The sequence below is a fragment of the Triturus cristatus genome, chromosome 7, assembly GCF_964204655.1.
Source record: "Triturus cristatus chromosome 7, aTriCri1.1, whole genome shotgun sequence".
Lineage (NCBI taxonomy): Eukaryota > Metazoa > Chordata > Amphibia > Caudata > Salamandridae > Triturus > Triturus cristatus.
In genome coordinates, this window is record NC_140590.1 from 1,835,768,582 (window position 1) to 1,835,782,443 (window position 13,862).

Below are 13,862 nucleotides of genomic sequence, written 5' to 3' on the forward strand. Positions count from 1 at the left end.
TAGAGATGACCACAACAACAGGTAATTATTAATTCAATATACATTAAAATCGAGTATTATCTGTCAGCTAAGCTATTCTTATATCTTTAGCGGCCTGAAATATTCCGAATTGTCACAGTTGTAGGAGTGTGATGGTTAGTAGTTGTGTTGTTACTATCATTGGTAGCATGGCAGGGGCAATGTGTGGTGAAAGCTGCCCTGGCCTCCTGGTAAGGGCCCTGGCACTTATGCTTTTTACAAATTAAGCACTGACGTAGGGAGCGCGAGATAGGGAGCTCGAGGATGGCCCGTGGTGCACACACCCACATACAGTAGCATCAAACATTGGCAACTGGGACTCCAGCCTTACTCTGTGTGGAGTAGGAAGAGGGAACATGCCATATCTGAATGAAATGGACACATGACATGCCTTTTTGCCTCGTGACTGGCACAAACAGGGGCACAAGACATGGCTAGGGGTCATGACCTCCACATTTCAGAGCATGGTTTGTGGGCATGATTTAAGCACTTATACAGGGGCAGTGAGCACACCTAAGAGTAGTGTGCAGAAAATATAGCCAAAGGCAACGTCCTCAATACCCTACATAGGCATGCATCTATTAGGTCATAGCTAAGGTCATCTCTGAGGCCATATAAAAGTACTAATTAAAGTGCATTATGAATATGAAACGCCCTTATTAAAGTGACAGGTGCCACATCTCATAGGGTTTCTGTTTGATAACATGCTGCCCCTTTGGCCTATTGTAATGAACTATGTCTGCAGCTCATAGAAGCAGCTCTGCCAAACTGCAGCACTTTCAGAACTTTGCTGCTGGGAGGATTGCTGGATGGAAAGAAACTTGAGATGGTCTTCCCTGCTAGGAAGCCGTTCCATTGGCACTGGCAGTGGCACCGGGACTGGCACTGTCACTGTCACTGGCACATGCACTGGCATCAGCACTGGCACTGGCCTTGGCACCGGCACTGTCACTGGCACATGCACATGCACCGGCACTGGCATCAGCACAGGCACCGGCCTCGGCACCAGCACTGGCCTTGGAACGGGCCATGAACTAATCAATCAGGGGCATGTAAAGCGTGGCTACTCACCCATGAGGGTCTCAAGGCGCTGCGGGCATGGCAGGAGCTGCTGGTTGGACTCGGTGGAGGATCATTCGAAAAGCCAGGTCTTGAGGTCCTCCCCCAATTGGGTAATTGACGCTGATTTCCTGAGGGGCAGGGAGTGCCATGTCTTGGCGGCGAGATAGGACAACGCTCTTGCTACGGTTCTGGTCATGTCGGGGCATATCATCAACGAGGCGATAAAAAATTATCGCCGCTTTTGCGTCCGTTTTTGGACGAAAAGCGGCTATAATTTTATCGCCAAATCAGCAAGGTCACGCTATCGCGTGAAATCTTGCATTAGCGCCTGTATTCTGAACGCCCAGCTTTGCATCTCTAATGAGATACAAAGTGGGCGTTCCTGCCCTGACATAACTGGAGAAATGTCGCTAAGCGACATTTCTCCAATTATCAATGGGCACGCTAACCTGCAGAGCGACAAGCAAAGTAGCGATAACCTCTGTTATTGCTACTTTCCTTACGCCTGCCCGGTAGATCCTGGGGATGGAGGCGAGGGCAAGTTGGGAGGACTGGAGTTGTCTGGTGGGTACATGGAATGTGAGGCCGTGGTTCAGGTATGCTGATCCTTCTTTGTGTAGGGCTTTGCAGGCCTGAGTGAGAAGTTTTAAAGTGACCCTATTGTTTGTTGACTGGGAGCCAGTGGGGTTGTTGGAGCTGTTGCATGATGTGGCTGCAGCTGGGTTTGTCAAGGACCAGTCTGGCGATGGCATTTTGGGCGTACTGTAGTTTCCTGAGCTGCTTTAATGTGACACCGGCGCAGAGTGTGTTGCCGTAGTCGAGTCTGCTGTTGATTAGTGTGTGGGTGACCGACCTTCTGGATTCTGTGGGGATCCATTTAAAAGTCTTTCAGAGCAGGCAGGGCATGTGGAGCAGGCTGAGGAAACGGCATTGATTTGGTGGTCCATAATGAGAGAAAAGTCCAGTATGATGACAAAGTTGCATGCATGGTCCGTCGGGGTTGTGGGGGGCACCAAGAGCGGCTGGCCACCAGGAGCCATCTCAGGCTGAAGCGATTGGTCCCAGGATGAGAACTTCTGTCTTGTCCGAGTTGAGCTTGAGGCAGCTGGCTTTCATCCATGTCACGACGGCCTTCATTCCACTGTGGAAGCTGGTTCTGGTGGTTGAGGATTCATTGGTGAGGGAAAGGATCAGCTGGGTTTCCATTTGGTCCATTTATGGGAATGGTTTTACAGATTTCAAGAAAGAGGGACACTTGACCTTTGGAGATCTGTTACAGGATAAGACATCTAATGAGATAAACATTTTGAGGGAGTCATTTTGATGATTTCTAATATAGTTTATGTGGATAAAGTTCAATGTTCACTACAAATATTCCAAGAGGTTTATAAGATTGGGAACTGGCCTCAGAAAGGACATTTAATCAAGGCATCAACCGCTGCATCAAGATTGTTTTATTGCAAATATAATTATCACTGACTTGGTGGAAAATGTACTGTTCTGTTCTACGTATTTCTCTATAATACCATTGTAGGGTTTGCACATTGAATTTCACTGAATACCAAATAAACAGTGGATTTCAAAGGACTGTGGTATTATTAAGTGGGTGACACGGCATTGGTATCATCTTCCAACATAATGGTGTTACAAACTTTTGCCATCCTTTTAGGGAATTGTTTTGGAATAGATCCCCGAGTTGACTGTCCATTGGGTATTTCAGCTAAGTTGAAAGACCATGTTATACTTTACAATCTTCACTACAATGTGATATAACAATTAAACAAGTTCACTTCCAAAGAGAGCGTGTCCAAGGTGCAGGCTTACAACCTAGAGTCTATTGGGCTTTGAAGCGAGAGGTGAATGAGCTTGTGGTGTTGCATATTAGTAATTCCAAAATAAATAAATACAAATCAAAACCTCTTTCAGTATCAGGGCAAGGGGCATGGCCAGTTCGACGAATACTGAGACATTTAGGAAGAAATCCACAGTGAGAGGGTCAAAAGAGAAATCCATCTGCTGGGTGCTTAGACCAGCTTGTGGAGTAGGTGGTGACAGATGAACTGCCGGAGATGCCAGGTGATATGGGACGGGTTTCCTGTGTTGCGTTATTTTCTTAGCTATTTTTATTTGTGAGCACTTGTATAGCTAATGCTTCTAAGCACTACACTATAAAGCACAGTACATCTAAACACAGCATCCAATCGAATACAGCGGGGACATGGACAGAGAACTTACACGTTAAAAACTTTCAAGTGTAAGGTGTTATATATGTGAAGTCCAAGCAACACAGACAACCTAACTAAATTCTGGTGAAGTTCTCACCTAGACTGGACATTGGTTCTGTCCATCTTCATCAACATTAGTTTTAATGGTCCTCACAGGTGAGAGAGTGAACCCTCCTTGTGAAATAGAGAATCCACTTGGCCCTCTCGGATCATTGAGTATTCCACATTATTAAATCTAAACCCCTTGTGGGAAAAGATAAACAATGAACAATTGATTAATGTGTGTTCGGGTTCTCTTCTGATTTTAGCTCTGTGTGGACTAGAGGACCTTTTTGAGTTAATGTAGTATGTCTTGTGGCTGAGTTCAAGATTTAATCTGAAACTCTTGGAGATAATGTCCTGAAGAGGATCGGTGTTGGTGGGAATGAGGTTCAGATGTAGTCTCCATGATCTGCAGTCAAGGCGTGGCTTCTCCGGGATTTAAAAACAGTGTGCACATGACTGAATTTCATTTTAATGCAGTCTTTATAGCCTCCGTATTTGTCAAGATCCTGTTAGATAAAGTACCATGCTGGTGTTTGTATGTGATTCAATGATAGTCTATATGGTATCCCTGGAATGTTGGTAATCTGCTGTTCTAGGAGGAATCCATTTCTACAGAAGACTCTATGGTCTCCATGGAATGCTGGGAATCTGCAGTTCTATGAGGCATCCATTTCTACAGAAGACTCTATGGTCTCCACGGGATACTGCGAAGCTGCTGTTCTAGGAGGCATCCATTTCTACTGAAGACTCTATAGTCTCCATGGGATGCCGGGAAGCTGCTGTTCTAGGAGGCATCCATTTCTATAGAGGACTCTATGGTCTCCATGGAATGCTGGGAAGCTGCTATTCTAGGAGACATCCATTTCTACTGAAGACTATATGGTCTCCATGGGACACTGGGAAGCTGCTGTTCTATGAGGCATCCATTTCTACTGAAGACTCTATGGTCTCAATGGGATGCTAGGAAGCTGCTGTTCTAGGAGGCATCCATTTCTACATAAAACGGTATGGTCTCCATGGGATGCTGGGAAGCTGCTGTTCTAGGAGACATCCATTTCTACAGAAGACTCTATGGTCTCCATGGGATGCTGGGAAGCTGCTATTCTATTTCTTTTTAACCTGTATATTAATGAAGTGGCAGAATTTTTAATTAAACAAGAGCTAGATTATCCTCAAATTGACGGCACCCCAGTTCCCATTTTATTATATGCTGACGATGCAGTCATCATGGCCAGAACTCAGCTGGGTCTTCAAAAGGCTTTGACCAGCTTTTCTTTTTTTATGAGTTCTAGGGGTTTAAAAATAAACATAGGGAAAACCTTTACCATGTGCTGCTCGTCAAAGAATAAACTCTCTTGTAAGACTTTTATTGACAAGTCTAAGATAGAACTTACTAGCTTTTTTTCATACCTGGGGATTGTTTTTAATCAAAAAGGTACTTGGAAAGCAGCAATTAGGGCCAGGAGTCTTGCATTTGCCCGTTCGTTAGGAGCAATCAGACAGTTTGCCAATAAATTAGGAGGCAGACCTGTACGTATTTTATTAGACATCTATAAGGCCAAATGCACATCAATTGCTTTATATGGATCTGGCATATGGGGCATCGCAGATTCACAGGAAATCCAAGTAAAAGAAAACACTTTCCTACGCTATCTGCTAGCGGTCCCTAAATCGACCTCCACATATATATGCCACAGGGAATTGGATTTGGTCTATATTTCGGACCTCATTAAAATCAATCCATTACTCCTATGGCATAAGATATGGACCTCAGAAGCAACCGTTTTTAATAGAACCATTCTGAGTGACTGCCTTAAATTAGAGAGATGGAAAGATATTTATTGGATCTCTTATGTAAAGGAGTTCATGACTAACATGGGGCATGAACCTTTTTTTGATAATCCCTCTTCGCTATCTCTGATCTCTAGAAAGGCTTTTAAGATAAGTTGCCTTGCTTTCCTCGAGAACAAAAGATGCCTCGAGGAGAGGACTAAGACATCAGTAACTCAATATAATGCACTTGCTCAGAGCCCCGGCTTACAGCTTTACCTGTCCCCTGATTACCCAGCATATGACAGAATGCTGCTATCGCGATTGAGAACTGGTACTTATCATAGGTTGATAACATTTCCAGCCAGAAATGATTGGTCTTTAAAATTAATCAATTGCCCCTGCGACGACATTGCTCTGCAATCTTCGATACATTGTATTTTCTTTTGCAAGTATTATGCCTGGGGAAGAAAGAAATACCTGATTCCCCTTCTTAAGTACTGGGGCCTAAGACGCTGCAGACCTGCGTACTTAAAGCTACTCCTGTTAGATGACGAACTAACAATTAGTGCTGTTTCTAAGTTTCTAAAATTTGTAATTAGATGCAGATCAACCCTGGATTAACTTTTAATGTTTTCTTCTTTTTTATCTCTGCCATTCCTTTTTTCTTATGATGAATATAACCTGTATGTAATTTGATTGTGCTTTTAATCATGTTTTATTAATTGTGCTTTTATGATTTTAATTTTAAAATCGAATAAAGCTATCTTTGACTTGACTTGACTATGGTCTCCACGGGATACTGCGAAGCTGCTGTTCTAGGAGGCATCCATTTCTACTGAAGACTCTATAGTCTCCATGGGATGCCGGGAAGCTGCTGTTCTAGGAGGCATCCATTTCTATAGAGGACTCTATGGTCTCCATGGAATGCTGGGAAGCTGCTATTCTAGGAGACATCCATTTCTACTGAAGACTATATGGTCTCCATGGGACACTGGGAAGCTGCTGTTCTATGAGGCATCCATTTCTACTGAAGACTCTATGGTCTCAATGGGATGCTAGGAAGCTGCTGTTCTAGGAGGCATCCATTTCTACATAAAACGGTATGGTCTCCATGGGATGCTGGGAAGCTGCTGTTCTAGGAGACATCCATTTCTACAGAAGACTCTATGGTCTCCATGGGATGCTGGGAAGCTGCTATTCTAGGAGACATCCATTTCTACTGAAGACTATATGGTCTCCATGGGACACTGGGAAGCTGCTGTTCTATGAGGCATCCATTTCTACTGAAGACTCTATGGTCTCAATGGGATGCTAGGAAGCTGCTGTTCTAGGAGGCATCCATTTCTACATAAAACGGTATGGTCTCCATGGGATGCTGGGAAGCTGCTGTTCTAGGAGACATCCATTTCTACAGAAGACTCTATGGTCTCCATGGGATGCTGGGAAGCTGCTGTTCTATGAGGCATCCATTTCTACTGGAGACTCTATGGTCTCCATGGGATGCCGGGAAGCTGCTGTTCTATGAGGCATCCATTTCTACTGGAGACTCTATGGTCTCCATGGGATGCCGGGAAGCTGCTGTTCTAGGAGGCATCAATTTCTATAGAGGACTCTATGGTCTCCATGGAATGCTGGAAAGCTGCTGTTCTTGGAGGTATCCATTTCTATCGAGGACTATATGGTCTCCATGGAATGCTGGAAAGCTGCTGTTCTAGGAGGTATCCATTTCTATCGAGGACTATATGGTCTCCATGGAATGCTGGGAAGCTGCTGTTCTAGGAGGCATCCATTTCTACAGAAGACTCTATGGTCTCCATTGAATACTTTGAAGCTGCTGTTCCAGGAAGTCTCATCTTCTATTTTAGAAACTATGGGCCATATGTACAATGAAGTGGCGGAGAGAGGCGTTAGCCTTCCAGGCTTAACGCCTCTCTCCTCCACTTCTGAAATGCAAGGCTGCACCATATTTACAACAATGTGGTGCAGCCTTGTGTCTCCCCCTGCGATGGCGCTAGGTTTAGCAACTTAGTGCCAACGCTGGCACCCTTGCATCATAGCGCAAGGGTGTCTGTGTGCAGGGGAGAATTGTTTATGTTTAGGAAGGTGCCTCTTCCTGCACATAAACAATCCTAAAATGCCATTCTGTCACTTTCATGTGTGCTGTCACATGAAAGTGACAAAATGGCATTTTTATTGCACAAGGTAGCACACATGAAAAAGCAAAAACAAGGATAATTTATGCATTTCTCCTTGTTTTACCAACTTAAGACCAGAATTTACCTGGTCTTAATTTTGGCGCTGCCTTCTTTGTACGCCACCCTTGTACATTGGGGGCAGCGTCAAAATGAATGGGTGTTGCAGTGGAACGCCCACCGCAACACCCACTGCCCACCCCTTTCACGCTAAGCATAGCGTGAAAGTAGGCCTTATGTACAAGGCAGCGTTAAGCCACGTTAAGTGGCTTAACGCTGCCGTGTACATAAGGCGCAGCCCTTATCGCCACCACAACATTGGTAAAAGTGACGTTGTGGTGGCGATAGGGGCTTGTACATATGCCCCTATAACTCTCATCCTGTGTTGATATTCTACAAGGGTACATGGTAACAGGCAGCAATAGTTTTAATGCAGTTTAACTGCTCTGTGGATTGTGACTATCGATGTTTGTGCCGGTGGGAGGGAGCTCTATAGCAGGTACGCACAAAAGATGGAGGGTCAGGCAATACTTACTGTTGGTCCTAGATAACAGGGCTAAAAATTAGAAAAGCAGGAAAATACAAAAATGTATTATTGTGTTTTAGACCCGCGGGGAGGTAATTTTAAGGAAGAAGCGTTACCATATGTTTTAAATTCTATACTGCGGGAAAACACTGAATATCAGCACTGTGTATCTACAGTGGGAGAAGACGCATAACTTGTAATTACAAAGTTTTTGCTATAATGTAAATGATCAGAGAATATTTTTTTAAAGTAACAGAATCTTTACTTTCCTGTTGTTAAAATGTAAGTGAGTACGGTTACCTGTTGAGCGATGACCAGACCACCGCAGTCCGCCATGTTCTCTAGTAGTGTGACGGTGCCGTTAACGGTCATGTTCTGCAGTGTGTAGCCGTTATACTGCTCTTCCATGCACAGCAGCCCCTCTTGCAACACAGTTCCATCTCCACTCATGGAGGCATGAGGCACTGTGACATTCAGAAAAAGAAAAACATACAAATGGTGAACAGTTATGAGAGGATGCAGAGGTGCAGCACACCCCCTTCCTTGCCATCACTCATAATTATATTTCTTAGTGGAGAAGAGTTACATTTTAAACTTTTTCCAAAATTATAATTTTCATTTTGCAAACATTTTTAATTTGTGCTTTAGAGCTGTGTAGGTTTCAACAGAAAGACAACAATAAAACGTTCCAATGTCAGCCAAGAAATATATAATTGGTGAGCATTTTTGTGTCAACTTAAGTCTATTTTATTTTACTTTGTTTCTAAAGTTCGAACAAAACCAACGCGCGTGATCAGCATACGGTTTAGAAAGTACTTTTTGTGGAAAATAATAGCTATGAATGTATGCATGAATGTAAGCATGTGGTATTTTGATAGTGGGACCCTCGCCAAAACGCTGCAGAGCCTTGAACAGAGCCAAAGACAAGCATAAAGCAGAGCAGTGATGGGAGAGGTAGGTGGCTTGTGGACTGTGACTGCATTGTGATGTGGAGTTCTCAAAGAGGCGAGTCTTCAACTCTTTCCTAAATTGGAGCAGCGTTTGGCGCGGTCCTGATGGATACAGGGATTTTGTTCCAGATTCCGGGTGGATATATGGAAAACAGTTGATAAACAAGGTCTGTTTAAAACGTAACAATCGAAGCAAAGAATGATAACCCTTAAAAGGGGATACCCACTCTTTTAGTAAATGAATTCCTTGCAGTTCGCATTGTATGTAAAGTTGTCTTCCGTTAACATCTTGGATATCTGGCATGGATTGGTCCTGCAGGAGCTACATTGGGCACACTTGGACTCTTCTCAAAGTTATTTGGGTTTCCTACTGTGTGGGGTTGGAAATGTAGGTCCTTTAAGAGTGGCTGGTGGGTCAGCACCAAGTGACTTGGAGGTTGCCGCAGTGTGAGCTCTTACTAACACGATACTTACCTTGAAGTGGTTCCTGTGTTCCACATTGACATGTGCAGGGAGTCAATAAACAGTAATAATAATGCATATGATGTGCATTCTTTCGGTTAAGAGAAGGATGGCTCTGCTTCGTGGTTATCAGTGTGAGTGGCAGCAGAGGGGTACATGGGTCAAGACCTCCAACAGGATCACTGTTTTTAAAAGGGCGGAGCTTGTGGTAACATGGGCTCACCTAGGGGCATATTTAAAAGCCGGCGTTAATAAATTATCGCCGCTTTTGCGGCCGTTTTTGGCCGAAAAGCGGCGATAATTTTATCGCCTAATTAGCAAGGCCACGCTAACGCGTGAAACCTTGCTTTAGCGTGGGGATTCTTTACGCCCAGCTTTGCATTTCTTTTTTTTTTTTTTTTTTTTTTGTCCTCATCTCACCTATAAACTGCTAGCAGGACATAACCGGTCAGTTTTAATAATGGGGCGCCCTCCGACCGCCTGCCATTGTTTAGGTTATCCAACCAATCCCCTTTTGTCGTCCGGGATTTAGGTGTTAATCATAGGACCATGGTATTTATCAACCATTAACAACTGCAGAATGGAATCACCAGAGTCTCAATTCCTGGCCCAGACGAACAAAGGGTGCCCAAAGTGAAGGAAGGCTAGGGCTGGAGCTCATAACATCTAACCGGGCCATAGCCAGTGCTGATTTTAACCAATCTTCTACTTTCGGGGGGAGGGGGTCTTTCCACCTGAAACATATCTCCCTTCGGGCCAGCAAAATCAAACATAATAACAGCCCTCTGAGTGGTTGAGCCAAACAAGCAGTGGACACCTGGTCATTGGCAAAAAAGATCAGAGAGCCGTTCAACACGATATCTATTCCGAAGGTCATACATAAGTATCTGCACACCCCTTCCCAATATTTTCCTAATTCAGCGCATTCAAAAAAGATGTGTACGTCGTTGGCTTTAGGGAGGGAGCACCTGGGGCATCTCGGCTCCGGGTCTGGGGCAAATTTCGAGATCTTCTCCGGAGTATAGTAAATTCGATTAGAAACAAAAAAGTGATTTCTCTTCAGACTGGCAGATTTAGTGTATTTATAAAGCAGGGTCATGGAGGGTTCCAGGAGGCTCCCAATATCCGGTTCAAAAGGAGAGTCATTCCAGGCTGAAACCTGATGAGGAATACCAACGTCATCTGCGTTGATCAGGAGCCTGTACCAGATAGAGATTTCCTTCTTAAGATATTGAATGTTCTTGAGAGCATCTTCCACCTCACCATTTCCCCTTAGGTTCTCCTTCTCCGTTTCAAACCATGATTTTAGTTGAATAAACTTGAACCTCGAGAACCCCGAGCCTATTCTTGCTTTCAATACCTCCCAAGGATGTATGCCATTTTCATCCCCCAACTCAGACCAAGTCGCGACCCCGGCTCTTTTAATTGGGAGTGCCATACTATCCTGGAGGCAGGGGGGGGTCCCCGGAGAGTCCCAGATCGGTGCCTGATCGGAGTAGTAACCCATCCCACATTTGGAGCGGATGAAATACCAGACCTCCAAGGCATTTTTGATCACCTTCAGCCTTACTCGTTTGAAGAATTTTGGGGCGCCAAACTTGTAGAGAAACCCTGCTTTATTCCCCCCGCCTTCAGTGCTGACCGACTCCCCCAACAACTTACCCCAAGCACATGCAGTTGGTACCCCTAAAAGCATTCTGATAGCCTTAAATTGAAAGGCAACCAGATAGCAGCGAATATCTGGAAGGGCCAATCCCCCTTTTGCTAGGCGGCGCCTCAATTTTTTCCAAGATAGCCTAACGCCCTTCTCACCCCAGATGAAACTCCCGATTTTACTTTGTGCCTTTGAGATAGAGTGTTTAGGGAAACCTAGAGGAACCGCGTTGAACAAGTACGTTAATTTCGGGAGGATAGTCATTTTAACTAAATTCACCTTCCCGAAGATAGTCAAGGGGAGGTTCCTCCACCTTGCAAACAGCTGGTCAATTTCATTTATTATTTTCCCTATATTAATAGATGGAATTTTCCCCAGATCTTTCACTATAACTATACCAAGATATTTAAATGTATTGCTGGTAACCCCACTCCACTGATCTATGTTCCAACACATAACCTCCGTCTTCGTGGGGTTAGCCAGATATCCTGAGACTGCTCCAAAATCTTCCAACAGAGCCCCGACCTTTGGCAGTGTTATCTCGGGGTCATCTGTGTAGATGATTATGTCATCCGCATATAAAGCGATTTTAGAGCGATATTGCTGTGTCTTAAACGGAGGTATGGTCTCATCCAGCCTTATAGCCTGGGCAAGAGGCTCAATATAGAGGTCGAACAGCAAAGGGGAAATAGGGCAACCCTGCCTGGTCCCTCTTTGGATAGTGAAACTGGGAGTAAGTGCACCGTTGATAAGGATCTTAGCTGAAGCATCCTGATAGCACCCTCTCAGAGTGTGAATAAAGATTGGGCCCAATCCCATCTCCTCCAACACCTCCCAGAGGTAGACCCAGCACACCCTGTCAAAGGCCTTGGCGGCGTCTAGCGCGACCACTGCCAGGGGTTCGAGTCTAGAGATCGCCAAATCGATGTTCCCAATAAGTAGCTGAGTTTGTTCTTGGATATGTCTCTCAGAAATGAACCCTTTTTGGTCTGTATTAACCAATCCAGGGGCTAGCTTGCCCAATCTCCCTGCCAAAATACCCATGAAGATTTTATAGTCCGCATTTAGCAGGGAGATTGGGCGATAGGAATCTGCTTTAGCCGGGTCTTTCCCTGGCTTCAGGACCAGAACAATGATTGCCTCCCTCCATGAATTGGGAACTTGACCTGTAGAGCTATAGATTGACTGAAAAAGGGATCCCAAAACAGGGATGACTTCCTCAGAGAGAGATTTGTACACCTCGTTTGGGAGGGCATCAATACCAGAGGCTTTGCCGTTTTTAGACTGCTTTATTTGAGTTCTTATCTCCTGCAGCGTAATAGGGGAATCGAGGAAGTCTCTGTTGGCCTGTGTCAGCGTGGAGAGGGATTTCGAGCTCAACCACCCACGTATTTGTTGTTTAGAAGGAGATAAGTTCTCCCTATATAGATCCGCAAATAGGGTGAGTATAGTATTTTGGATGTCGCCTATATCTGTGGATCTATCCCCTTGGTTATTTATCACCAACTCAGCTATGTCATTCTTCGAGCGTTCCGATCTCGCTTTCCACGCCAAAAGTGCCCCGGCCCTCTCGCCATATTCATAGTTCTCCATCCTATTCCTATCCCATTGCTTCTTGCACTTCTCTTCTAAGATGCCTCTATAGCGTTGTCTTGCCTGTTCAAGATCAAGTTCTACCCGCGACTTCCTTTGCCCATCTGGGGAGTTTGAAAGCCTCAAAAACTCGGCTTCCAGCAATCTGATCTTTTCTTCGCCCAGTTTCAATGCACTTCCCTCGGAACGATTTTTAAAACAAATGAGACTGTGCAGTCGGCCTCTTAGATTAGCCTTGAAGGCATCCCACACGACCTCAATGGCAGCTGAACCAATGTTGGTGTCAAAAAACTCCGAAGATGATGTTTTAACTGCCTGAATCAAATCTGGGTCGTCTAACCTTCCCCTGCTAAGTGTCCATCTCGATTGAGATTTTAAAGAAAAATTTTTGATGGAACAGAAAACGGGGGAATGGTCCGAAAGATGGCTAGGAAGAATGGATATGTCGGAGTCCTTGCCAAGTAGGAGCTTACTAGCTAAGAGGTAGTCAATCCTAGAGGAGTGATGGAATCTCTTGCTATAAAATGTATATCCAGCCCTATCGCCTTTCAAAAACCTCCACACGTCTACCAGGCCAAGGTCATGCATCATATTCTTCATTGCCCGTCTAACAAGAGGATTCGGAATTGAACGAGCCTGATTTGACCTATCTAAATTGGGATCTAATAAAGCGTTGAAATCTCCTCCAACAATTATTGGAGGAGGTAACAACATAAGCTTAGATTGCAGCTTAACAATGTAAGAAGGATCGTCAATGTTAGGACCATAAAATGAAGCGCATGTTAAAACAGTGCCCCCAAAGTCCAACTGCGCTATCAACCATCTCCCTGATTTATCAGTCTGGATGGATTTAATTGTACAAGTTATCCCCCGTTTAACTAGAACAGCAACCCCACGGCTATTTATACCTTGGTCCGAAACGCCAGCTTTGCATTTCTAATGAGATGCAAAGTGGGCGCTCCTGACCTAACATGACAGGAGAAATGTCGCTTAGCGACATTTCTCCTATCATCAAGCCCCACGCTATGAAGCATAGGGTCAGGAAAAGTAGCGATAACCCCTGTTATCGCTACTTTCCTTATGCCTGCTTCAGGACTGACTTAGCCATGATATCCTATGGAAGGTGGATATCATGGCTAAGTTTGTGAGTCCCTATCAGCAAAATAATGCCACATTGCGTGAGATTATCGCTGGGTTTCCAGCGATAATCTCACGTTAGGCAGTTAGCTTGAGGATTTTTATCGCTGAGGAGATAAGCGTTGCTGATAGCACGCTATCTCAGCGATAAAAATCCACATTACCCGGCGATAATTATCCTCACACTAAGAGCGCTGAGCGATAATTATCGCTGGGTGTTGCTGA

At 44.6% G+C, this 13,862-nt stretch overlaps 1 protein-coding gene across 4 annotated transcripts in view; it reads right to left on the bottom strand.

Annotated features, from left to right (window-relative positions):
- Positions 1-13,862, bottom strand: part of KEL (Kell metallo-endopeptidase (Kell blood group)) — a 543,196-nt gene that overhangs the window by 10,915 nt on the left and 518,419 nt on the right. For all 4 annotated transcript variants that reach the window (XM_085620172.1, XM_085620170.1, XM_085620169.1 and 1 more), the window contains one exon: positions 8,142-8,305. In XM_085620172.1, the coding sequence (XP_085476298.1) occupies positions 8,142-8,305 (164 nt within the window). The remainder of the gene's footprint in view (positions 1-8,141; positions 8,306-13,862) is intronic.